At 44.1% G+C, this 24,759-nt stretch overlaps 3 protein-coding genes across 7 annotated transcripts in view; 1 reads left to right on the forward strand and 2 right to left on the reverse strand.

The window, feature by feature from the left end:
- The first annotated feature begins 453 nt into the window (after window positions 1-453).
- Window positions 454-4,969, forward strand: CYREN (cell cycle regulator of NHEJ). The gene is made up of 4 exons (XM_081928622.1): window positions 454-613; window positions 2,500-2,624; window positions 3,630-3,696; window positions 4,539-4,969. The coding sequence occupies exons 2-4, from the start codon at window positions 2,506-2,508 to the stop codon at window positions 4,776-4,778; spliced, it is 426 nt and encodes a 141-aa protein (XP_081784748.1). The 5' UTR covers window positions 454-613; window positions 2,500-2,505; the 3' UTR covers window positions 4,779-4,969.
- A 32-nt stretch (window positions 4,970-5,001) lies between these two features.
- TMEM140 (transmembrane protein 140) lies at window positions 5,002-12,924 on the reverse strand. Of its 2 annotated transcripts, none has more exons than XM_081928613.1 (3): window positions 12,879-12,924; window positions 9,588-9,678; window positions 5,002-6,927 (listed from the first exon to the last, which is right to left on the reverse strand). In XM_081928613.1, the coding sequence occupies exon 3, from the start codon at window positions 6,916-6,918 to the stop codon at window positions 6,316-6,318; it is 603 nt and encodes a 200-aa protein (XP_081784739.1). In that variant the 5' UTR covers window positions 6,919-6,927; window positions 9,588-9,678; window positions 12,879-12,924; the 3' UTR covers window positions 5,002-6,315. The 2 variants fall into 2 exon arrangements, with proteins under 2 accessions (XP_081784739.1, XP_081784740.1); XM_081928614.1 differs by lacking the exon at window positions 12,879-12,924 and adding an exon at window positions 11,675-11,725 and having other exon boundaries at window positions 5,002-6,928; window positions 9,590-9,678.
- A 2,637-nt stretch (window positions 12,925-15,561) lies between these two features.
- Window positions 15,562-24,759, reverse strand: part of AGBL3 (AGBL carboxypeptidase 3) — a 32,563-nt gene continuing 23,365 nt past the window's right edge. For 3 of the 4 annotated variants that reach the window (XM_081928571.1, XM_081928573.1, XM_081928574.1), the window contains 7 exons: window positions 24,373-24,466; window positions 21,379-21,450; window positions 20,860-21,036; window positions 20,213-20,243; window positions 19,002-19,213; window positions 18,274-18,529; window positions 15,562-16,082 (listed from right to left, as the gene is read on the reverse strand). In XM_081928571.1, the coding sequence (XP_081784697.1) occupies window positions 15,833-16,082; window positions 18,274-18,529; window positions 19,002-19,213; window positions 20,213-20,243; window positions 20,860-21,036; window positions 21,379-21,450; window positions 24,373-24,466 (1,092 nt within the window). In that variant the 3' untranslated portion in view covers window positions 15,562-15,832. The remainder of the gene's footprint in view (window positions 16,083-18,273; window positions 18,530-19,001; window positions 19,214-20,212; window positions 20,244-20,859; window positions 21,037-21,378; window positions 21,451-24,372; window positions 24,467-24,759) is intronic. The other variant, XM_081928572.1, reaches the window with a different exon arrangement.

Here is a 24,759-nt window from a genome sequence, read left to right on the forward strand (position 1 = left end):
CATTACCCAGAAGCTGTACGCCAGCTCCATCGGCCAGTAAAGCGAGATGAGCGCTGCAACCCCAGAGTCGTCCAGGACTGGACCTAATGGTCAGGGGCCCCTTTACCTTTACCTTATCCCTTCTCTCAAAGAGCAGTTTACTCTAGCGGTTAAAGTATTTCACTTAAGTAGATGCCATAAGATAAACAGGAGTGGCTTGTTGTTGGCACTGCAGAGACTATATATATATTTACCACGGTTGAAGTTAAGCTGCGGTAGCTCAGCGGATGCGCAACCCGCTTTTGCTGTCTTTTGGAAACGTAGCTTCGGGCTGGAGGCGGAGTCGGGGAGGGCGGCTGCAGGGAGGGAGTTGTCAGCCAATGGAAGGAGAGGGAGGTGGAGCCGGTGGGTCACGTGCAGCGGAAGAGGCGCTTGCTCCCGGGCGGCGCGCGCCTCTCCAGCCTCCGCTCCTGGGAAGCTGCAGTTCCCGGCGGGGAGTCGCGAAGTTTGCGCGCGCGCGGTGGGGGAAGCCGCTTGTCTAGCTCTCGAAGGCGGGAGTCCTTCCCGGCTGCAGTTCTTGGCGTCGGGTGCAAGGATGAGCGAGCAAGAGGAAGAAGCGTGATCTACGGAGGAGGTGAGCAACCCCCGGGGCCCGGCTTGAATGTTGAGGCTTCTTCCTAGAGGAGTGTTTGTTGTTTGCAAAAGCTAAAAAGAGCGGCTTACGCGCGCCCCTGGGAATTGTGGTGAAGCAGGTTGAGGGTGCAGCCCGCGCAGCGTTGCTTAGCTGGGAGTAAGCATTGTTAAACATGCAAGTCAACATCCTTAGTAAAAAGTTGCCGGCCAAATACCTCTGGAAAGCTCTACGTTGTAGAGGCCACAGCGTGGTAGCACAGTATTTGCCATCCCCTTTTCCTCCAACCTAAGCAACCTGAGAACCGTCTCTGAGGCCTGAATATAGGAACTGTGACTGTAGACTGATTTCTCTTTGATAGTAACTGAGCGCTTGGACATCTAAGCAAATAAGGGGTGAATGAAAAGACAGTTTATTTGCCCTGAAATGATGTCTGCATTGGGTGCTTTACATTGGGGAGGGGCCACATTGCTTAATTCTTTTGCTTTTGTGTTTCTATCCTGTGGCACCTGCCCTGAAGCACAATTAGAAACAGCAGGCCTGTATAGGTAGCAGCATCTCCACCGCTCTCTTTTCAGGCCTGCAACATGGTGCCATTGCATGTACTTCATATTTATAACTAAAATTTATCTGCTGCTAGATTACCTTCCATGGGAATTGGCGCTCTGGTGGCAAGAGTCCACACCAGGGATGGAGAACCCCTTTCAGCCCAAGGGCCACATTCCCTTTTGGACATCTTTCCAGGGGCCGCAGGCCAGCTGTGGGCAGGGATGGAGGCAAAAGTGGGCAGAGCAAGGGATGTCACATTTGCCGTAGGCTAGATTCTACACTTATTCACACACCTCTTTGTCCCCAATTCATACAAGCAAGAGGCATTATCGGAGTTCAAGGACGCCTTCCAGCCAGCCCTGAAAGGTGTGTGAAGGGATGGGTTTGACTTAGGAGAAACAGGTGTTGCCTGGGAAGATATCCAAGCGCCATACAGGCCTGGAGGGCCAGCTTCAGCCCCCAGGCTTGAGTTTCCTCACCCCCTGGTCCAGAGGTATCTCTTGCCAGGACAACGATCTATGCAGGAAGTTCAGAGGAGGTGAGAGATCAGCTCTTCCCCTTTCCCAGAGAACTTGCAGGAGTTGATTGAATGCCACTCCAGGCAAACTTTCCATGTGCTCCTTGAGCAAATGGACTAGTGGCACAGTCCCTGACGGGATTTGACAGGCCTGAAGCTTGCTAAACATGTTCAGTGCTTTACTTTCTCATTATCCTGCCTCCCACTGCAACAATCCTCTACCCTCTTTCTTGGGAGTAAGCACTATTCAACCCTGTGGTGTGGACTTCTGCATAGACATGTATGTTGTCAGTCCTGCTTTGCAGGCAAGCTTCCCTAGCTGGACATTCTCAGGCTGGAGATGGCTGTTGCTATTGATTGGGTTGTTTTTAATAGTTGCCTGCACTCTATTGTACAGTTGGTTGGATCAGGGATGTTAACAAAAAATGTAACAGTGAGTGTATTGTAAACTGTCGAGAGCTTGTTATAGGGTTATAAATTTTAGCAAACCATGAATAGCTGTGTCTTGCTTCTCTCTCTTTTTACATAAAACTAGTGCTCCTCTTTGTGCCCTGTCCTGAGCAATGGCTGCTGGACTTTCATAATCCAGGCTCTTCCATGTCTCCTAGGTTTGCGTGTCTCTCATCCTGTTGATGTCATGAAATTAGTATGAGTAGACTACTGAAATGAGCCATTATATAACTTATTCTGTGAGAATCAGAAAGCTCACTCTCCTTTCTTGTACATGGATCAATCACTATTCCCTAATAAATAATATTAACTCTGCTGCAAAGGGATTCTCAGTTCCCATGTTGTGAAAGCTGTTCCCTGTCTTCTGGAACAGAAGGAAATGGGGTCTCCTGAAGTAACTAAGAGAATCCTCCCAGCGTGGATGACAAAGAGGGTGACTGAGCCAGCACAGCAAGCAGGGATGAAGCCAAAGAGAAGGAAGAAGGCAGCTTTGGCAAAGTAAGTTGCTTTTGTGTTGTTGTTTTTAACCCAAGGAAGGAAGGTTGGGTTTCACTTTGGCCTCTACTTAGAAGTTTCTGTAGGGCTCAAACCCATGACCCTGAGGTTAAGAGCCTTGTGCTCTACCTACTGAGCTATCCCAGCCCCCCATCTATATGTTTGACTTTGTCTGCATGTCGATGCTAAAGGCTGTAGCTCCGTGGTATGGCAGAAGGTCCTAGGTTTGCTCCCTGGCATGTTGAGTTAGGGCTAGGAGAACCCCGAAACCATGGAGATTTTGCTGCTAGCTAATGTAGATGATACTACGCTAGATGGTCTGACGTAGTTTAAGGCAGTTTCCTCTATAAAACATGGACTATCTTTTATGTTGGTGGCTCCCAAGAAAGGCAGAATAACTGGCACATTGGCAGTCTTGTCTTTGTTCCCTCCATCATTAATGGGTTTAGAAAGCATTGCCTTATACACTTTGAACACGTGCAAGTTGTTGTGTGCCCAGTGATAGTAGCATTAAATAGAGGTGGCAGGGAGGGGAGGGAGTGCACCACAGAATAGAACCTATTGCAGATTCCTATTGCAGATTTTGGTGCCAGTGTTGCTATGCCAATAGCACTGATCATGCAGATTCAGCTAGAAGCTTGCCTGCAGTCTTGTGTGAATTTGTGGGTGTCGGCTGTGCTGCTTGTGTTCCAGTTGCTCATAAATGTTTCGGTGCAGAAGCAGTCTGGCCCAGTCCCATCTCACTTGCTCCATTCTATGTTTTCGTTCGTTAAGTTTGTAAGCTCCCCTCACCACCCAACGCACACACATTTCCTTTCTAAAATCTGTTACCAAACAATAGCGCTACTGTGCATCTATGGTTGATTTCAGCCTTATAATCTCTAAATGGCAAACACAGTCTGGTTGCAGAAAATAAACTTTTGGTGTGTATGAGCATGTACTTTCCAAACTATCTTCTGTCTGGTTGATTTTAGATTTCATGAAACTTTTTTTTGGCTGTTGTTGCAGGTTTGAGACTATCTATTGTATGAATGAAGCTGAGCTAGTAGATGCGGCGCTTTGCATTATGGCTGAGGTGAGCACTTAGGGGCATGTTATCCCAGTTGGAGTGAAGGTGCAAATAACCACATCTGGTGATTTTTGGTTGACCCTCTTCTGTTAATCCCTCTCTCAGTAGAACTGGCTGAGGACAGAGAAGTACATTGTGACTGAAACATAGTTTGTATTTGCTGTGTCCCCTTCTCTGAGAAACACAGCAGACTCCAGCGTGTTTCTTTGGCCATGGAGAATCACTTGCAATTTTGAGAAGAGGGACCAGGATTTTGAATGGACTCTCATCATTCACAATGAGCATGTATTCCTACTTCCCTGGGCTGGACATAATATTCCATTCTTGGCAACTATGTATCATGAAGACAGGAGTGAATAAACTTTTTTGACCTCCATTTTTAGCTCCCTGCCCTTTTGCAGGCCAACTTTGACAGGAGAGTGTGGCCATCCACCTGTCACCATTATTTTTTAAAATATTTGTAATGACAACATATTGCCCACATAAGTGGGGTGAGATATTGACCAACACAGATTGGCACTCCCCATGCATCAGTTGATGCTCAGGGAAGGACAGTTTTGCTTTCTGTAGAGTTTAGGTATGCAATAGTTCCCTGCAGGTAACACTTTTGCACACCTGAACACCCACATGTATCAACTGTTGTGCAGGGAGGTCAATCCTGGTTTCAGCTGCAAAAGCGGCTGATGTAGCTGCGACTCCAACTCCCCCACAAAGGACATCAGATGTGGTTTAGGGGGAATGGTCTGATGGTCCAAATTTGGCCCACACACTGGATGGAAGTTCTCTCTTAAGAGATTGCTACCTAACAAGCAGAAATGTGTACATAACATTATTCTTTTATTTGCTAGAATTGCAAGGCCAAGGAAGCCGAGATGACTTCGTCAGAAGATGAGTCCCAAGGGCCTCAGCAAGTGCTGGAAAATCCTCTCTGCAGTTCAGTTAGTGGCAGCCACCAAGGCAGAAGAACCTCCAGTGTTGGATCCAAACCCCCAAAGGAGTTGGAGGCTTTAGGCTGCATTGAGAAGACCAAATCTGAGGAAGAGGAGGAGGATGCCTTAAAATATGTCCGGGAGATCTTCTTCACTTAACTTTAAACCATGAGCAGATAATGCCTTATTTGAGGCACTGGCAATTTGGACACATGAAGGTCAGACGATCTGTTGTCCATCCCTGTTGTGTAAAGGATTGCTAAGCTTAATGTTGGTGAAGCACTTAAAAAAGGTGTGTTTTTTTCAAAGGGGCACAGAACTGGTAGATAAGATAAAATGTTTCCAATGGATATTTGTTCTGTTTTTAATCAGTCACACCGAGTAGTGTTTAACAAACCTTTAATTTCAGTATCTCTTGTATAAGTAACAAAGACTTGGGTTTGGCCACAAGACACTTGAAAAAATATTCTTTGGCTACAATTGTACAATGTTAAGCTTCCCAAAATGCTTTGTTTACACTTGGAACTGAAGGAAAAGAAAAACCTCCCAGCATCCCATAGCAATATGGCTACGCATCAGCCTATATAATTAGAGAACGCTCCCACTTTTATCAGTCACTATCAGTATTCTCATGATAGCAGCAGCAGCTAGGTGTCTGCAATGTGTGTTCAACCATACTTAAATGAATTATTTTGCAAACGACTAAATACAAAGGAAACCAGGAATCTTGCACATGGCAGAGATGGGAGGCTGTGACCCTGGAGTAAGATTCCTATAGTCCCTCCTATTAACCATGCTGTGCGCTGGCAGTCCCAACAGCACCAGGAGGGCTGCAGGGTCCCCACCCCAATCATAAAAGAAGCAGCAGCCTCCTGCACCGTTGCGTTTGATTGATGGCATGAATAAATGGAATATTAGCAGCCATCTCTACACAGGGAAGTGAAGTAATCCTGGCTGCTGTTCATTGAACCCGTCTTTGGTTGAAAGCTAGAAAATACACAACCACGTCCAACTTTAAACGCCTTTGATCAATACAAAAGTTGTAAAAGAACACTGTATATCACTTCTTTTTTTTGAAAAAACAAAACCCCAAATTCGTGCAACATAAGCATGGTACTGGTAGAACAGCATGAGGATCACTCCATCATCTAGTTTTTGCTTGCATTACAAGTTTGGAGAAAAGCAGCAGCAGGATAGGTCTCTTCAAAGCAGTGAGTGACTCATGCTGTACTTTACTTTCTCTAAACCTCAACACAGATGAGAAAACTGCCCCTCTGCATGTGCCAGAGGATGGGGCAATTGATGACCACAAATGATGACTAGGCTTGTAAGTCAAACCATGACTTGTGAGATACTAGCTTATCTTCTATCAATAATTTGTTCTAAACAGTTTGGATGCCCAGCAAAATTCCAATACTGCCAAGCAGCAGTTAGCTACTGCTGACTTTTAAAGAGCCATGTACTGATCACACCTAAATAAGTGCATGATTGAAGAAGGCAGCAATCATGCAATCTCTCCCTCCCTCCCCCGGCACTTAAGATAGAGAGAGAAATATCTGTGTGCTAGGAGTGCCAACTCTTCCCCCAACACGCTCATCATTCATGTGAGGGCTTGGAAAGGCATCGGGGCCACTGGATCCACTTATCTTTTAAATCCACTACAGTATTTGGTATCCCAGGTAGGAACTTCACATATTTACACAGGAAAGATTTGTCCTTTGGGTAGAGCATCCTTGCAATGTGCAAGGAACAGGACAAGAAAGATCAAGTGGAGTAGCATCAAAATGTGAGCCCCAGCCAGGGCTACGAAAACCTCTCCAAATTCAGAGACCCTTATCCATGGCTCAGTGTGGAAGATGAACAAAGCGAGGCCAACGGGCAACATCAAGCTGCCAATGGTCAAAAGGATGCAGGCCAGTTTGAATCCATCTCTGTCTTTCAAGCACAGGGCTTGCAAAACTGTAGTGGCAACAAAGAGACACAAGACTGGCGTAGAATACACACAGATCCTTGACAACACCAGCGCAACACTGTTGATGCCCACCTTCTCCAAGTTCTTGAAGCATTCAAGTTTTTCTGCTTCTTGGTCCCACCAGCAGAAGTTGTAGAAGCCAATTTTTTTGGTGGAAGAGTCCACAATATTCCCAGCTTTCCAGATGAGGGCATAAAGCAGCAGAGCTACATAGCCAACTGCCAAGAGGAGATTATTCAGGTAGAAAAGGCATGGGCTGAACCTTTGCCTCTGCAGACCAGTGCTGGGCTTAGCATTGTCTTTCGAGCATTTTGGTTGTATTTTCATCTTGGCCACCTGGTAGGAGAAAAATCACATTTCAGTTTCAAGGGGTCAAATCCTTGCTTAGCCTAGCCCCAAAGCCCATTGGGTGATATTGGGCCAGTCATACTCTCAGCCCGAGAGGATGAACAGTAGGGAAAGGTTGAAAGAGACCATGTATGCCACCCAGAGATTTTTAGAAGATAAAATGTGTGGCTGGTTAATAGATATGTATAGGCACAGTCTGGATTGACAGGTGTATGAAGGTTGGGCTAGTTGGCTAGACCCTGTAAAAACCATAGAAGTAGGAAAAACAGGGAGCAGCTTTATAGTCACATCTTCCCAGCCAGTCACCCCCCAACAAGGGGGTGGGTGTCCCGGAAAATTTTGGCAATCCCATCCACCACTGACCCAAATGTGTTTTTAAGTATACGGAATTTTGGCTTTGCATGCTATCCCTACAATCATCTGTATTTGATAACTCAGGATGCAACATCAAGAGAGGTTCTGTGCACAGGTTATCTTTAAAGTGCTCAGCAGCAACTCGTGGTGGAGGGGTGGTGGTTGTTGTATGATGGGAACATCAGCTGGTGATTTAGCTACAAAACAGCTACAAAAAGGTTACTACTGCAAGGAGTTCTCTGTCATTAACACTGGGAGTGGTGGGGAGAGATGTGCAACATTCAAATGTTGTTCCTGTTGCCACTAATGACATGGGCATCATTGAATAGGAATGCAAAAAAAATTGCAGCCATATTCCACTGCTTGTGGACTACAGTGATGGATGCACCATCAAACAGCCTTTTCCCAGCACTAAGATTAATGTGGTTTAAATGGGAAGGGCGAGGTGAGCAGCGTGGGTGCAAAATCCTGCAAGAAGTACCACCACTTTGAGCTATGTGTGGCTCCTACACAACCAAATGGTAAAGAACGTGGGAACAACTCTTAACTGCAAAGTTATTCATGGGGATTGATGCAAAAGGATGCTTTTACTTTCAGTTGCAACACATATAAGTGACATTTGGTATGTAAGGTACCGGAGTAATTTAGGAGTGCTGTGACTAAGAAAAGGATTACGAAATCGAACTCATTGGCCTCGTTTGTATGCAAGGCACTCTTGGAATTTTGAGAACGTGTCATGGATATCAGTAACAGGGCAGCTGCTGTGGGGGCATGACACATCACAAAACGCCTGTTGTGGGAGCATGACTTACTCCAAACTGGCCATTACATCTAAAAGAATGTAAAAAGACAGGACCAGAAAATGGTAAAGGTATGTCCCATCTATCAATGGGAAACAGACATCTATATCAGCCACCACAGTGAAAAGCTTACAGTGGTACCTCAGGTTACAGACACCGCTAACCCAGAAGTAGTACCTCGGGTTAAGAACTTTGCTTCAGGATGAGAACAGAAATCGTACGGCGGCAGAGGGAGGCCCCATTAGCTAAAGTGGTGCCTCAGAACAGTTTCAGGTTAAGAATGGACCCCTCCAGAACGAATTAAGTTCTTAACCAGAGGTACCACTGTATTTGTATCTCCTCTGTTCAGAACAGAAGGGGTGGTAGGTGTCCAGTCCTATCATCCAGTGAAAATGGGGCCACGTTTAAAGAGGAACTGCTGGAGATACTGGTGCCTGCGAATGCAATGCTGATGACCCATCTGTGAAGCAATGGTTTGTTTAACTGAGTTGCCCTGCAGATGACTGAACAAACCATGGCTTGTCAAAGGTTGGCTTATTTTTAGCTGCCTTTGCCTTGTGCCTTTAAAGCTTGGTGCACACCTGGTATAGGGTAGCCAAACAACCCATGGTTAAAGCAAGGTGCTGGCTTCTCACGCAACGCCGAGTCACAGCTAATGTTTAATACACCATAGTTTAACAAACCATGGCTTAGCATTATACAAATCAGGCTAATGTGTACTTGTCTCTTACTACCTATGCTTCTTTTGCAACATCCTTTCTAAGGTTTCACTCCAGGCTAACATTATCTGGCTGAAATTTTGAAAACCGACACACATCAGGCTTCACTGTGGAAGAAAATCAGGAGTAACTATTGTCCTGTTGTTCCAGTTATTTTTCCTCAGGTACTCATTTATGCTGAGTGAAGAAGTCATCATCTCTATTACTTAGAACTGTCACAGAGTACAAATTTTCTCTTTGGGCCAACTCAACAGGATAAAATTGACAAAGCTTTTGAAGAACATGATTCAGTTTTTTAGTAAATTGTCTTTATCACTTGATAAGGCACCTTTGTCTGTGTCTGTTGTACAAGCCAATTTGGTACCCCAAATACAAAAGCTAAAATGTGGATTTTAAATGATACCCTATCCTGTGGTATCAGTATCATTTTATGCTATGCTGTGGTAAAATATACATTATATATCTGGAAATTTGATACCCTTCAGGTCTCTGTCTTCTGCTTACTGATAGAGGCAGCACTGGTTGCAACTTCTACACAATTGACAGGATACTAAGTTCTGGCAGCTATATTCTAGTAAAGTTTTACTCATACTAGTTGTCAATGTGATGCTACCAGATGCTTGCCTCCCTCCCCCTACTAAACTGGAGAGTACTTTACACAGACCATCTAATCTATACATTACAACATCGAACTGTGCAAGACCATGCAAGGCTGGAGGAATCACTAGATAAAGATTGAAGTGGAGGAGGAAACAAGAGGATGACTAATACTCACTTTTTTATAAAAGACGCAACTAGTTCTAACCAGTACACAGCAACCAGCAGATCAAGGCCTCCTCAATGCCCGGAATGAATCATTGTGCCACCTATGGAAAACGAGATTTCACCATGTCATCATCTGCTCAAAGTGTGAGTTGGCCACAACATTTAATGATGCTACTACTGCTGCGCTGGCAGCCAGAATGATGCCACTATGGCAAGGTAAATTCCAAATAACACCCCTCCTGTAGGCATATAGTAGTGTGACAGGAAAGAAGCATATTTTAATTGACACAGTAAAATAAGGGAAGGATCCAGGCAATACAAAGCAATATGAGGTTTCACTGATTTCCATGGGCGATGTTTAATGTGCTTCACATTCCCATTTAAATAAATGGGACTTAAGAGAGTCCCAGTTGGCTGGATTGCATGATTGGAGCTGAGCTAGAAGGATGGATGCACCCTCCCAAGTTCCTCCTAATACCTAAGGGAAAACTCCATGTTCAGAGGCAGTAAATCTTTGATGTTCAGATTCTGGGAGGATAAGATGCCCAATGTAGGCTGGCCAATGTTGGAAACAGGATACCGTACTTAATTAAACCAAACATTTAATCTGATTCAGCAAGGCTCTTGTGCATATACCCTTTTTTGTTTTCTTTTGGGGGGAGGGAACAAACTCAACAGTCTTAGCCAATACAAACATAAACTTGTGCTATATACTAACTAGTAGCTTTTTATTTGTCTGTATGATTCCTGCCAAAGAATTATTTGATTTTTGGCTATCATCCAAATGCCCTTTAATGCCACCACCTTGTTGCAGAGGAAATTAGGAAATTTTCGCAAAATGCGTCATTACTACTTAGAAGTTACTCATTTCCATTTTCAACTCCTTTCCCACAAGTTAACTTGCTTTCTTCCTTATCAGCAAGAAAAATGAGTGAGCAATATTTGCTTCCCTTTCCTTTGCAGAAGCCAAACTGATGCCAGTTAAGCCTGGATGTATACAAAAATATGTTTTTATTTTGGCTGGTGCTTAAGATTGTGACATTATGCTGCTCACTTTTCCTTTGGATTCTGTGCTTAAAGCTGGAATGTGTGTTTTTGTCCCCAACTCGCTAGTTTCTTTGTAATTGCTGAACTATAAGGTTTAAAAAAATTGACAGCAGAGTTGTAGAGCTTGAAGGGATCCCAAGGGTCCTCTAGTCCAATCCCCTGCAATGCAGGAATCTCAACTAAATTATACATGATTTTAAAAGCAAGATCTGCAGAAGTCTCTGTAGGCAAGAGAACCTTTGATTTACACTATAGTATTTAAAATTTTCAATTCCCTAGGATACCCTGACATCAGAAAGGACAGCAGATAGAGAAGCACTAACAGAGTTAATTATTTTAAGGTGATTCATTAAGTTAAGGTGATTCATTAAGTTACAAAACAGAACATGATTTAAACACTAATATCAAACAAACATCTCATGTTAACAAACACAGAAACAATACCTAACAATAAAATACAAAACATCCAAATGGCAAGAACAATACCCCTCCAGGCAGGAGGCAGGTGAAAGCAAGTGTTGAAATTCTGAATACTGTATCTGAACTGTTTTCTACAGGGCAACAGCAATCATCCTTCAGGGAGCACAGTCAGTCTTAAAATAAGACGGAAGCAGTAATTTCCAACGTCTGTACTGTACTGTACTGTAGCCTCCGTTTTTGTCCAATTGGCTAGATTGCTTTCCCACCTAAATGTCAATCATTACTACCACTTCTCTTATTGGCTAAAAACAGGAAAGATAGGAACCAAACAAACCAGACTTCGCCCAATAGGTATCTTCAGCTCTACAAAGGCTACAATAAACCATTTTAAAGCATTGAAATCTCGGCGTTCTGCCATTAGGGGTGGGAGGACTGATCCCCCCCCCTTGCGGACGCCAGTGGGCTGGACGAGACCAAGCCCCTAGGGAGACTGCGTGCATTTTTCCCAAAGGCGGAGAGCGGGAGGAGAAATAAACAGAAATAACGAGGAGATCGCGCGGCCAAGGGGCTTTGAAGACGAGAGCCGCCTGCAGGAGCAATCATCACCCAAAATTGTTAATGTTTACTCACTTCGCAAGCTTTCAGATTCACCGACGCGCTTCGAGAGAGGCGGAATGTTCAGCAAAAGCGAAAGCAAAATAAGAAGAAGGGGCTGGGTTGCACCAAGGGGAGGTGCGAGGAAAAAACGTAGAAAGAAAAGTTTGCTGGGGGGGGGGGGCAGGGAAACTTAACAGGAGAGAAAGCAAGAGAGATAAGCAGGAAGGAGAACAATAGTGCGCCCGGGGCGGGGAAGAAGGAAGTTTTGTCAAAGACAAAACAACAAGTGGACGGGAGGCGGGGCGGGAGGCAAGTGGTCTAGAGGGGGGAATGGGAAGAGGCAGAAGCAGGATACCTGCAGCAACGGGAGCGGCCCTAAGACAGACACAGGCAGAGCACAGGCACACAAACGCCCTTTGAAAAATAACTTCCAGGGTCTGTTCGGGAAGAGAACAGGAAAAACGAGACTCGCGGAAAGGAGGTTCAAGTCAGCCTGAGAGGTCTTTTTCGGGGGGGGGGGTGAGCCAAGGCCAGGTGCAGAAATAGGATTTCCAAACTGACCTCCGGGAGGCGCTGCTCTCTGACCCGCCTCTCTCCCCACCTCAATAATGAGGCGCCCCATCACGGAGCGGCCAAATGCCTCCCCCAAACTCGGCCTTCACCCCTCCTTTTCACATCAGGGGGAGCAATTCGTGCCGGATATGGCCGGACCCCCTTTGCCCCGACCCCCAAGTGTATGGGAATGGGTGCGCCATGCCCCTCCCAACCCTCGTCGCTCTTCAGGCCTTCCAGACGTGCCATGGGAGTAAGCCTAAAGCGGGTTGGGTTTAACACGCCAAGCGTGTTTCAGAAGTAGCGTTGTCACGCGTTTCCAGAAAATAGCTGGACATGCTGAAAGCCAGCCCCCCCCCCCGAAAACTGTCTTTGTCGTCTTTATATTATTTCCAATGCTTGGAAAAACCTGCCCACCCGCGTTGGAGAAAAGCGAGACCATCACTAAGCGAAAATCGACAGCAAATGCGCTCGTTGCTTCTCTTCCTCCAGAGTTGCGGCGAAACCTGCGCAAAGTGATTTAGCACCGAGTTGCCCAAAGTCGGAACGACGAGCAAACTGGTTGCCGTGAAATACTGGAGTGAATCTCCGCGTCCCTAACCCCAAATTATTCCCTTAAAAGTTCTCTATGCGTTATAAAAAGAAAAGCGCAAGCAAGCGAGGAGCAAATAGGAAGAATATTTACTTGCTTGCGGAGCTCGGCGATGGCGAGATGCGCTGCCCTCCAGCGCAGAAGTCGATCTAAGCGCTTGTTTACTTGCTTGTTTGAGAAAGCAGAGCCATCCGTCACGTGCCGCACTCTCAGCAGATTTCTCTTTCGTTTTCGGTCTAATTGGCCTTATCGCGGATGGCGAGTGTTTACTGTCGCCCTCCAAGCTTCATGATCTATTTTTTTGTGAAAGTTGACTTGACGTTTTACCCAGTGCTTGCTTCTCTACCTCCCAGCTCATCTAATCAGGTGTGACCAATGAGCTTCATTTTAAGTTGATCAGGGATGCAAAACAAAACTCCCCGCAGGGGGGGGTAAGGCTTCTTTTCTTTTTAACGCAGCTGCACAACAGGCGGCGATAAGGGGTGATTTTTTTCCCCTGGAAATGGGTGTGTTTATCATGCGGTTTCTTAAATGCAACAAGAGCCTTTCCAGGAAACAAAACGGAAAACTTTCTGTAGAGATACACCATGACATGGGCGTAGCCAGGGTTTTTGTTGGGAGGGAAGGCTTTTGTTAGCGGGGGCAGAACCTCATATGCACTGTGATAGAAAAGGGATGCACGCTTCACAAGAGTACAGTAGTAGTGCGTCCAAGTGCATGCGCAGAAATAGTATGCAAGTGCAAACTCTGACGTCGTCCCAGGGCTTTTATCCCCGGGCTGCTTGTTGTAGGGCACTTGAAACTGCCTCTGCAAGGCGGGCATAAAGTTACTTAGCAGCTGAGTATTGCTCAACCATAATATGGCCTGGTGATGTGGGTTGTTTCTAGAGTAATAATTTGGCCACTTTCACATGGAAACATTATGCTGGTGCTCTGAAATTTATCCCAGTAATTCCAGACTCTTTGGGTGGTAACTAATTTATAATCAATATGGATTTATATGTGCTTAAAACCCCCCACAAATACTCATCACATTGCACCTTCTTGTCATTTCATGTTGCACACTCCTGGGTGTGGGATCTCATGATGGTATCATGAGTTGGCTCTTTTGAATTCATTGGTTTCATCAATGCAAATTTCAAAAAGTTTATTGTAGCAATCTAAAAAGAACAATCCAAAGGTGTACCCAGGTTTATTTGCTGAGATCTGCAGTAAGAGGACTGCAGCAAGGTGCTAAAATGCAGGGAGTGGGGGCATATCCTGTAAGAAGACTGGACCAGCACAGCTAACCACAGCATTGCCGTGCCCTGTAGCACTATGATGCACAACTGAATATGAAGCCCCTCACAGTGCAGCACCAGCCTGTCCAATGTGCACAGGTAAACGGTTTTTCAAAGCTTCTTAGAATTGTGCAGCTTTAGCCTGTTAGTCTGGGGGTTGTGATGAATTCTCTTAAGATGGCTGGATGGCACCTGTACACCTCCTTCTTGCAACTCCTGCAGCCAAGCTGGTGCCAAACTGCTTTCCTTTGGACCACATCAGCAATGCTGAGTGGACTCTTGTCATCCAGGTAGCCGAGGACCTCCATGCACACCCTGGGGAGGTCACGTCATTGCTGAAAAGAGGTTTGACTTTATCCCCAGGCACTCGCTCCATTGTGACTCAAGACAGATGGATACCAATAAGTGGGAGATCTTCCTTCAGTTTTGTAAAGACTAAATGTGGCCTGTGGATTCAGATTGGAACCATGGCACTGGGGGAAGGGAGTTTTCATCCTTTACCCATGTCATTTCCCCAGTCTATACCACAGCTGGGGGTGGGATTCAATATAAGTCTTGCATTATCCACCCTCCCCCATTTTTAAGAGCAGCAAAATACAACTATAAAACAAAAAATGAGAGGGAAATAATTAAAGTTTTATCTCCCCTTTCCCTCTGGAACAGAAAGTAAAGGTATTACCGCTTACTTATTCAGTGCTCTCCCACTAATTTTTGAAACTGCATTCACAATTTAAGAAATTACAGGATCAATTTGCATTGTGGCTTAACAAATACTGTCAAGAAACTGCTGTTTGATGTGTTTTCCTCCTTCAAACCAGCTTCAAACTGATTAGAAAACGGAGTGCGGAGTAAACAGTAATGTGAACCTACCCTAGCTGCCTTAGTGCAGGTGCAGATGAACACACAGACACAGATGGCTTAATGAACAGGAGTTCCAGGGGTGGGGAAACCAAAAAAGGTCCTGCGTGTCAGGTGATGACATCTCCCCGCTCTGATGTGAACAATTTTGGGTGAATACAGCTTGCTGCATTTCAAGCAACTAATGGGAACGTTGCCCTACAGGAACCAATAAAATGGCTGAAACTACAAGAAGGAAACTTTTAATTAACATTTATGGAATCTTTGCTAAAAGGGACTTGTGAGTAGACACTATAGGCAGATCTTGGCCATTAGGAAGAGCATTGTTGGAAAATACAGTGCTTGACTGGAACTTCCAATTTAATATCATTTTGACTAACTGTAGAAAAGCAATTCCTTCCTGCGGATCATTTGTTATTTCTCTTTTTAGATTTAAGACAAGATTGGATGATGATCCTCACTATGATTTTTTAATTTGTCTAATAGGTTTTAGTACTGAGAAGCACTACCCCAATCCCTCCTTTTTCAGTTAATCATTTTTTAAAAAACAGCATCAGTTTTTAAAGCAAGTGAAATTCAAAAGTAAAATGACTAGACTTGCTTCAATGTAAAATTTGTCAGCAATAAACATAAACGAGTTCATATTTTGGTTTCATTTTTATCTGTCACAGAAGCCTCATGGGTGATGTTCCAGCATATTTTTGTATCCTGTATTCCAAGCCTGCGCATGGCACAAGTGCTGTACGATGAAGATACTTTTTTTTTTTTCTTTTCATTTTCCCAGCACCACATCCAAGGAACTGACGCAATAATTTCTGAAGATATCATTGCAGGTTGTCCATCTGGATGGAGCCTTTGCAGTGGTATGCATTGGCTTGTTAGCTGCCTGAAAAGAAATGGCACCTGATTCTAAGCGTGAAAGGAAATTCTCTCAGTTGTTGCTGAAAGGTCTTGCATTGAAGGCCTGTGATTTAGGCACTCACTTTTGCGTCTCTTTGAAAAAAACTTGCTCTCACTTTGGCACAGTAACTTTTTCACTGCCATTTTTGGCCCAGTGTGCAGTAGAGATGTAGAAGTGGATGCTTCATCATCCTCACAGCGTTTCAGTAAAAGTGTCTTGTGGGTCCCTTTTGTATTCATTAGTGTAGCCAAGCGAGGTCTGCACAGATAAACAAAGGAAATTGGTCTCAGTGTCCCTCTCATAAGGACAAATCCACTAAATTGTCATCCCAACCAGGCAGCCTCTTTATTGTTTACATTTTACTTCATAAACCAACTTCTTCCCAAAGAACTATTTAGAAGGCACCCGGTTTCCAAGCACCAGTAAATCAGAATGGAACTCCTCAGGATGTTGCTGCTAAGACCTGTGGTTACTTGTTGCCTGGACTACTGTAATCTCGAGAGAAAAGGTATGTGACGTGCTTTGAACACTCTAAAGTCACATATAAAGACTAATATGAACCTTCATCTTCCTAGCATGGTCTCCTGTTATTCCTACCTTGCTTTAGTCAATCCAGAATGTGGGGTCCTACTGGGCTAATATAATCTTTATAAAAACCTAATCTAAATGTACCATCACCAAAGTGTTTCTTGAACCACCACTGCCTTGCCTTTTCTGTGCCTTCTTGTAAGGTAACCCACCACTGCCTATATTTATATACTCATTTATAAAGCCCCAGTATTGCCAAATGGTGGGGTAAAAGGGGAACACCTGTACTAGGCCCAATTTCTGGAGTTTTGGAATACATTGTCAGCAATATGCGGAGGACACACAGCTCTGCTACTCCTTTACTTCTGCAGGTGTGGAGTGGATGTCCTGGACCAATGTCTTGCCTTAGTTATGTACTGGATAGATGGGAAGTGACCTGCTTTTGATGGGGTTACATTACCCTAGAAGGAGCTGGCATGTAACCTGGGGAAACTTCTGGATTCATTGCCATCACTTGAAGCTCAGATGTCCTCTGTAGTGCAGAGCACCTGCTATCAGCTGGTGGCCCGGCTATGCCCATATCTGGATAGGAATAATCTAACTTCTGTTGTCTAACCACTGGTAACCTCTAGGAGTGAGATTACTGCAATGTATTATAAGTGGGAGTGCCTTTGAAGATGATTCAGAAACTTCAGCTAGTGCAGAATTCAGCAGCCAGGCTGCTCACTGGGGCAAGGTGGTCTGAGCACATAACACCAATTCTGGCCTGACTGCACTGGCTATCAATTGATTTATGGTCCCAATTTAAATTTCTGGTTTTGACCTTTAATGCCTTATGTAACACAGGACTCCCAATACCTCAAGGAATGTCTCTCCCTGTATGAGTCTCCCAGAGACTGGTCACCATCTGAGGTCTTTCTTTGTGTGCCCCTCCGTGGAGGATCAGGAGACGGGCAATACAAGAACAGCCCTTTTTGATGGTGGCTCCCCATTTGAGAAATGGGGGCTCGTCTGGCACTGTCATTACATACCTTCAGATGCCATGTAGAAACATTCCTTTTTAACCAGGCATTTGGCTCTTAACTATCTATTGCTTTTTAGAGTGGGTGGGATATTTTAATGTATTCTTTCTTTTCGGTTTTAATGTATATATGTGGGTTGTTGTCTTTGGGTTTTTTTTGTCATTTTGTAAGTCACTGAGTTGCCATGGCAAAGAAATGTGACTAATATATGTGACAACAACAACAACAACCACTCAGAGTTAGTTTGAAGAAAACTTGTATGGTTTTTTAAAAAAATAAAAGAAAAAAAATTATGATCTAGGTTTGCACAGTACTGCAACCCATACTATGGTTTGTTTGTGCCATGAACAGCACCCTCAGGGTGAGAAAAGCTACATTTGCAGGGAGGCATAGAAGGCACATTCATGATTAAGCCATGGTTTAAAACCAACTCTGTCTAAGTGTGATGTATGAACCAGCCCACTGACAATCTGTATCAAGGGGCTTCTTATGCATTGGAACAGAAAATTCAAACTCTTATTTGCACAGACTTGATTTCATAGAATAGTCATGTATGCTATTGGGAGACTGAAATAACTCCACCCAGAGAGTATGGGATCCCACTGAGTGCCAACATGAATTCTAGGGGCATATTGGCATGGAGGAGTTTATGCTCTCTTGGTACATTGGTTTCCCCCAGTGTGTAGAAGATGCCTGTGAATGACGAAGAGTAGCAATTGTGGAAGCAGCATGGGCAGTGCAGGTTACACTGTTTCAGGTGCAATATTGGCATCAGATTCTTCCTTCGCATAGCATTCTGTCTTCAGGGAGTACAAGCTACAATACAGTTTAATGCTAAAGCATCTTGTCAGAGCAGACACACTGAATGTTGCATGAAACAGGCAGTCTTGTTCACTTACCGGGGCCGACCTAAGGACAACTTAGGTTGCTGTTCATTCCTCTGGTATTTTTCAGTGACTTGCCTATACTTTCCTTCTGACACCAAAGGTAAGGAGAGTTGTAGAAAATCTTGTGTATGAGAGGGCTCACTGAGTCTAAAACTTCCTTCATGGTTTCCTCCATTGTTTCTGTCCAGTTTAACATTGCTTGCTGGTGATTTCTCCTTTATTTTCCTTTCTTTGTCATCTAAATTGTGTTTCGGGTTGTCAAGAAGATCTGGGATCAAAAACAAACAAAAAACTCCTGTAAATTATTACTTGTTCCAGAGATCAATTTGAGTTACAACTCTCAGGGCTTAGCCCCAACATTCATTAATAGATTAGAGGAGATATAGAAATAAACACAGCAGAGGAGTAGAACAGAGGACCATTATGGGAATTTTGATGACACACTGCACCATCCATACTAGTGTACAGTGGTATCTCGGGTTACAGATGCTTCAGGTTACAGACTCCGCTAACCCAGAAATAGTATCTCGGGTTAAGAACTTTGCTTCAGGATGAGAACAGAAATTGTGCTCTGGCGGCATGATGGCAGCGGGAGGCCCCATTAGCTAAAGTGGTACCTCAGGTTAAGAACAGTTTCAGGTTAAGTATGGACCTCCAGAATGAACTAAGTTCTTAACGCGAGGTACCACTGTGCTTGAGTCTTTTGCTAATAATTTCAATGATGAAGGGGAGAAAGAAACCTTTCGCTTGTAAAGATGTCTTCTCTCTGCAACTAGTGGCTCTTCCAGGTCGACACTTCTCTAATCGCCAAGTTGTAGCTTTGTTGTGTAAAGAATTAAAATGTGTTTCCTGAGCCAGGGCCATGTTTTGTACTTCTTTTTCTCCTAACTCCAATGTGACACAACCCCTTTCAGTGTTATTTTCTCCAGTTGCCTGAGACAGAACCAGAGAGCTGAAACAGATTAAGGCCACAGAATAAAATAAAATAAATACATCAAATGAAGTAGCAATTGCAGTATAAAATCCAAGATGATATATAAATGCTTGTTTAATAAAGAATTGCTATACAATTTAGCATTCACAAATAAAAATAAAATACAGTGTCTTAGTTTAAGCTTTAGTTTGTCATTTTAAGACATAGCGCACTGGTGACATGACTCAGGGCACTGTCCATCCCAAGTTAAGCATCTCAAAATGCCATTGCGTTCAACATAAGAGTTCAGTCCTCTTCTAATTAGGGATAGACAGATTAACCTAAACCTGTTCTTTTGGAACTCAGTCATCTTAAATCCATTCCACCCTGTTTTGTGCAAATTTTTTTTGAAAGAGTGCACAAAAAGTTAGCATTTAAATTGACAATTTTATTATTAGGCTGTCTGTCAGAATGCTTTTTATTATGCTTTTTATTATGTTTTTATCACTGATGTTCTGTAATCTTTTTAAAATGTTGTACATCACACTGGGATATTTTGATAAAGGGTGGTACAGTGGTACCTTGGTTTTTGAATGTAACCCGTTCCAGAAGATGGTTCGAGTTCTGAAACGTTCGAATACTCAACAGCCGACAGCTAGGCCTCAGGATCTTACACTCAGCGGAAGCCGCGTGGCATGTTCGACTTCCGAGGCATGTTCGAAAACTGAAGCATTTACTTCCAGGTTTATGGCATTCGAAAACTGAAATGTTCCTCAACAGAGATGTTAGAAAACCAAGGTACCACTGTATATAATTTTTCTTCTTCTTCTTCATCATCATCATCATCATCATCATCCAATAAAAGCATTAAGCACACCAATAAGAGCTGGTTGGCCTGTCTGAATAATACAGTTTTTTAGAAATCTAAAAACAAGAAGGGTGTTACACTCTTTCCAAACCCAAATCATAAAGATATAAAGAATGTGACTGAGAAATCCACATGGAAGATTGCTGATAACAAATAATAAGTTTTCCTACCTAGGATGACTCTCCACATGTATGAGAGAGGCTGTAAGTAGAAAAGAAAAATAATATGCTACTGAAAATGTTTCAGGAAATGCTTCCTTTACATGAAATAACCTTTCCCCCTCTGTAAAGTTTCCTTACGCCCAGCAAATCATTCAGATCAGATCCCAGTGGCACAGGGCCAACAGGGTGGTGTGAGGAGCCAAATGCGCAGCACCTCCCCCCAAAATGTGCCATGGGCTTTCATAGAAAGAACTGTGGTGTTACTACATGCAGTAAAAAAAGGTAAAGGACCCCTGGACGGTTAAGTCCAGTCAGAGGTGACTATGGGGTTGCGGCGCTCATCTCGCTTTCAGGCTGAGGGAGCCAACGTTTGTCCACAGACAGCTTTCCGGGTCATATGGCCAGTATGACTAAACCACTTCTGGCACAACGGAACACTGTGACGGAAGCCAGAGCACACGGAAACGCCATTTACCTTCCTGCCAATTTATCTACTTGCACTGATGTGATTTCGAACTGCTAGGTTGGCAGGAGCAGGGACCGAGGAACGGGAGCTCACCCCGTTTAGGATTTGAACTGCCAACCTTCTGAACGGCAAGCCCAAAAGGCTCAGTGGTTTAGACCACAGTATATCCCCAAGTATTCAGTTGACTTACTTCTTCGTGGAATCTTTGCTTCTTTTCTCATATTTTCCACCCTAGGAAGTTTGCAACCCGAGAGTGCACCTCGGTGTCTTCTTGGTGTGTTGCACATCTGGTCAAGGATGGCAGGAGGCAGAAAAAGTCTCTGTGAGATGATGTGCTTCAAAGGTTGGGCTAGGTCCCAGCCAATATCTGTAGAAAACAAAGGCCGGAACCAGACACAGAGTATTATTTTAAAGGGCAGGACAAAATAGAAAAATTTTGAGTTTCTTCTTGCTTGCATGAATTTATGCTTCTGGTGTACATCTCCATTACTCATTCTCTATGCTCTAAAACTGTCTTCCAATGCACTCTACCCTGAAAGCAAGCCCTATTGAACTTAGTGGAAACTGTGAGTGAACATGCATAGGATCAGGCTGTAAAATCTCTATTTTACGCAATACATGGCTTTCATTGTATTGCTTATAATTGCACATACAGTAGAACCTGTGTCTAGACACAAGATTATATGAATTAAAGATATGAGTAACTTACTTAATCCTTGTTCAGGAAAGTAATGACTGACGTACTGAACTGTATATTTATTTCGTTCATCTGGCATAGAATCTGAAAGATGGCCACAACTGTCATGAATTGATCATAAAATGAATCTCAGAAAGAATACACATTTAACTTTTATAGAAAATGGAGAAAGAGTTTTGTGACAACTTAAAAGGCTGAACAAAATATTACCGAAAGAGCTTTTGTGGACTAGAGTCAACTTAATTGGATACATGTCTTTAGATGTCCTTAGATGCATGCATGCATGCCTATTTACGGGCAAAGTACCAAAACAAGGCATTCTAAGGAATGTCTAGGAAATCTATTCTCTGGGGAATGGTGGGAGGCAAAGAACCAAACAGCCAAATGAAAATATTGTTACATATTCAGTACTGTATCAGCACTGTATACAAGTCCTAGGAAATGTATAGGTTATCAAGAAAGGATTAGAAAATATGGAAACACATGAAAAATATTAGTTGCTTTCCCAGAGCATTATATGTTGTTATAAAGAATTATACAATTTGGTAATATTCACTAAAATTTAACAACCAATAAACATTTAAGAAAAACATTGTTTCATGAAATCATATGAGCCTAAGTCTTTGTCCTGCTGCCGTATTGAATGAAACTGTGAATGGTGTGGTACTACATGATCTGGAAATATCCTATGCTACAGACAACCTCCTCCAATGATTGTCTGAGAAAGACTGTGATCCTTCTGTTTTCTTGTTGGCTGACTTTTCATATCAGTCTACTATCAAATGCATCAAGTAGATTGAGAAGGTGATACGTACATATAAACATGTATCAGATAACAGGATAAACCAAGCTATAAAGCTTAGGGCATGGCAACCTAGAGTTTCTGAGATCACTCATATACTGATTCAGAGCATCCAGTATCTCCCATACACCTATGTGCAGTATGTGCTTATTTCCCAGCAGACCATTTGGAAGACTGGAGGAATTAAAGAGAAGGAGGGGAGGTGAAGGAACAGCACAATCCAAGGATATGCAAATCTTCTGCAACATGGTACCTTCCCCTACCCCCAAATGCTTTCTGTGTTTCTAATTTCATGCTAACGCATAGAATTGGAAGTTTAGAAAGTATCCAGTTAGAGTATTCTAAATATTTAGGGAATATAAAGCACGCTCCAATTTCTAGAAAACTTTATCAAATGGGAGAAAATGCTTTTCATATAGTGTGAGAAGAGCTTCCCATAAAAGATATGAGAAATGCAATATTAGTTGCTATTAAATCCCAGTTCTTTTGCTGTAATCGTCCTTTGTAATTGTTCTGTACATTGGACTGAATAGGGAACAAAAAGCAGAGGCTGCTATCTGCATGCCACCATTCTATTGTCCAGTGTAGATGCAATGTTCTAGAAGCATGCCATGGCCTCACAGATACTCAGTGCATGAATTCCTCTTTCCTTTTCATGGATTGCTTTAACGGCATGATGCTGTATCTGCACTGATGACGACTATGGCTAAAACAAATTAATTCTTTTCTTACAAAGACTCTCCTCCCTGAAAGAGAGGGGAGTGGTTGTGGGCGGGAGCCCGAGCACCGCCCAGCAGGGGGCGTTGCCCCCTGCCTCCAGCTCACCTGGCTGGTGCTCACGCCCCCCCGGTGGCTACCCAACCAGGTGCCGCGGTGGGGGCGTGTTCAGCAGCCTTTTGCTGCAGCGTCAGCCTTTCCCTGGCCTCATTCCTCATTCCTCGGTTGCAGCTTTGAAGGTATTGGCGGCGAGCCTTTGGCTCGGGTGGCGGTTAGGCATTGGAATAATGTGTTGTGGTGTGTCGAAGTGCTAGGTGTGGCCATCGCCTATGCCTTCAATTTTTAGGGGTATTCCGTTAAAGGAATCTGGCGGTCGTGTATTCTGTCCGATGCCTGCTTGGCGGGAGGCCATGGCACGACCCGCGGTGACAGCAGGGGTGAGCCTATAGTTGAATTAGCATCAACAGGTGATGAACCCCTGGTGAATAAACCCACTTGTTTCGATCCAATGCCTAAGCCAATACCTTTTCATTGCTGTAATCAATAAAGTTGTGGCCTTTTCTAGCCCATTAACCTTATATCATGTGTCCTTGTGTCTTCATTTCACTTTCCGGGGGTCGGGCCCTCGAACCACAAAGACTCTCCTCCCTGAAAGAGAGGGGAGTGGTTGTGGGCGGGAGCCCGAGCACCGCCCAGCAGGGGGCGTTGCCCCCTGCCTCCAGCTCACCTGGCTGGTGCTCACGCCCCCCCGGTGGCTACCCAACCAGGTGCCGCGGTGGGGGCGTGTTCAGCAGCCTTTTGCTGCAGCGTCAGCCTTTCCCTGGCCTCATTCCTCATTCCTCGTCGTCGTCCCATCACGAGTCACCCACCCTCCACTCCCTTTTAGTTAGGGCTTAGGTCATTGGCCTTGCTATGGACCTTAGGTTGGTCGCCCTGGTTGCCCGGGGGGCCTGGTAGGAGTTTTTCCATTTGGCACTAGGCTTTTTGGTTTTTTCGCCTACCTCGTAGCAATCGTCACAACTTTTGTGGTATTGGTGGGTAGGTTAGGCATTGGAATAATGTGTTGTGGTGTGTCGAAGTGCTAGGTGTGGCCATCGCCTATGCCTTCAATTTTTAGGGGTATTCCGTTAAAGGAATCTGGCGGTCGTGTATTCTGTCCGATGCCTGCTTGGCGGGAGGCCATGGCACGACCCGCGGTGACAGCAGGGGTGAGCCTATAGTTGAATTAGCATCAACAGGTGATGAACCCCTGGTGAATAAACCCACTTGTTTCGATCCAATGCCTAAGCCAATACCTTTTCATTGCTGTAATCAATAAAGTTGTGGCCTTTTCTAGCCCATTAACCTTATATCATGTGTCCTTGTGTCTTCATTTCACTTTCCGGGGGTCGGGCCCTCGAACCACAACTTTGTAAATACCTATATTAATTTTTCAAATGAAAAGGTTCACACGTTCATAGAACTGTTTTGCCCATGTTATCTCTTACCTGCTTGGGAATCAAACGACATTTCATGAAGTTTACCTTCTACAACTGAGTTAGTTTCTCTGAGGAGTTTATGAAGCCCTGCTAAGGCTTTTGACTGCAAGAGTAAAAGGAGGGAAATGCACTATTATTATTAAACTTCCCACCAAAGTCTGAAATTAGTTTGTTGTAAAGAAGCACTGAACTGTAGAGTTATATCCAATGCAGCGCTAATTAACTTGTTCTGTCAGCATAAGCTTGTGCTGTTGCGCTTCCGTCCCTCTCCTCCCCCTGTGCTGAGGTTTCCCCCAATCCTCTGGAGCAGAATTGAGGATGATGCAGGACACACAAGATAGGGTGAGTGGGGAAGTTTTGTTATGCAAGCATATCCTTGCACCAAATGAACAAATT

Source organism: Podarcis melisellensis (assembly GCF_964234715.1).
Source record: "Podarcis melisellensis genome assembly, chromosome: 10".
Taxonomy (NCBI): Eukaryota; Metazoa; Chordata; class Lepidosauria; order Squamata; family Lacertidae; genus Podarcis; species Podarcis melisellensis.

Bases quoted from the DNA above. Each gene is read 5' to 3' on its own strand.
- CYREN (XM_081928622.1), top strand. From the start codon at position 2,506: ATGGGGTCTCCTGAAGTAACTAAGAGAATCCTCCCAGCGTGGATGACA. The intron at 2,625-3,629 runs GTAAGTTGCTTT...CTGTTGTTGCAG, and splicing joins AAGAAGGCAGCTTTGGCAAA to GTTTGAGACTATCTATTGTA. The intron at 3,697-4,538 runs GTGAGCACTTAG...TTTATTTGCTAG, and splicing joins CGCTTTGCATTATGGCTGAG to AATTGCAAGGCCAAGGAAGC.
- TMEM140 (XM_081928613.1), bottom strand. From the start codon at position 6,918: ATGAAAATACAACCAAAATGCTCGAAAGACAATGCTAAGCCCAGCACT.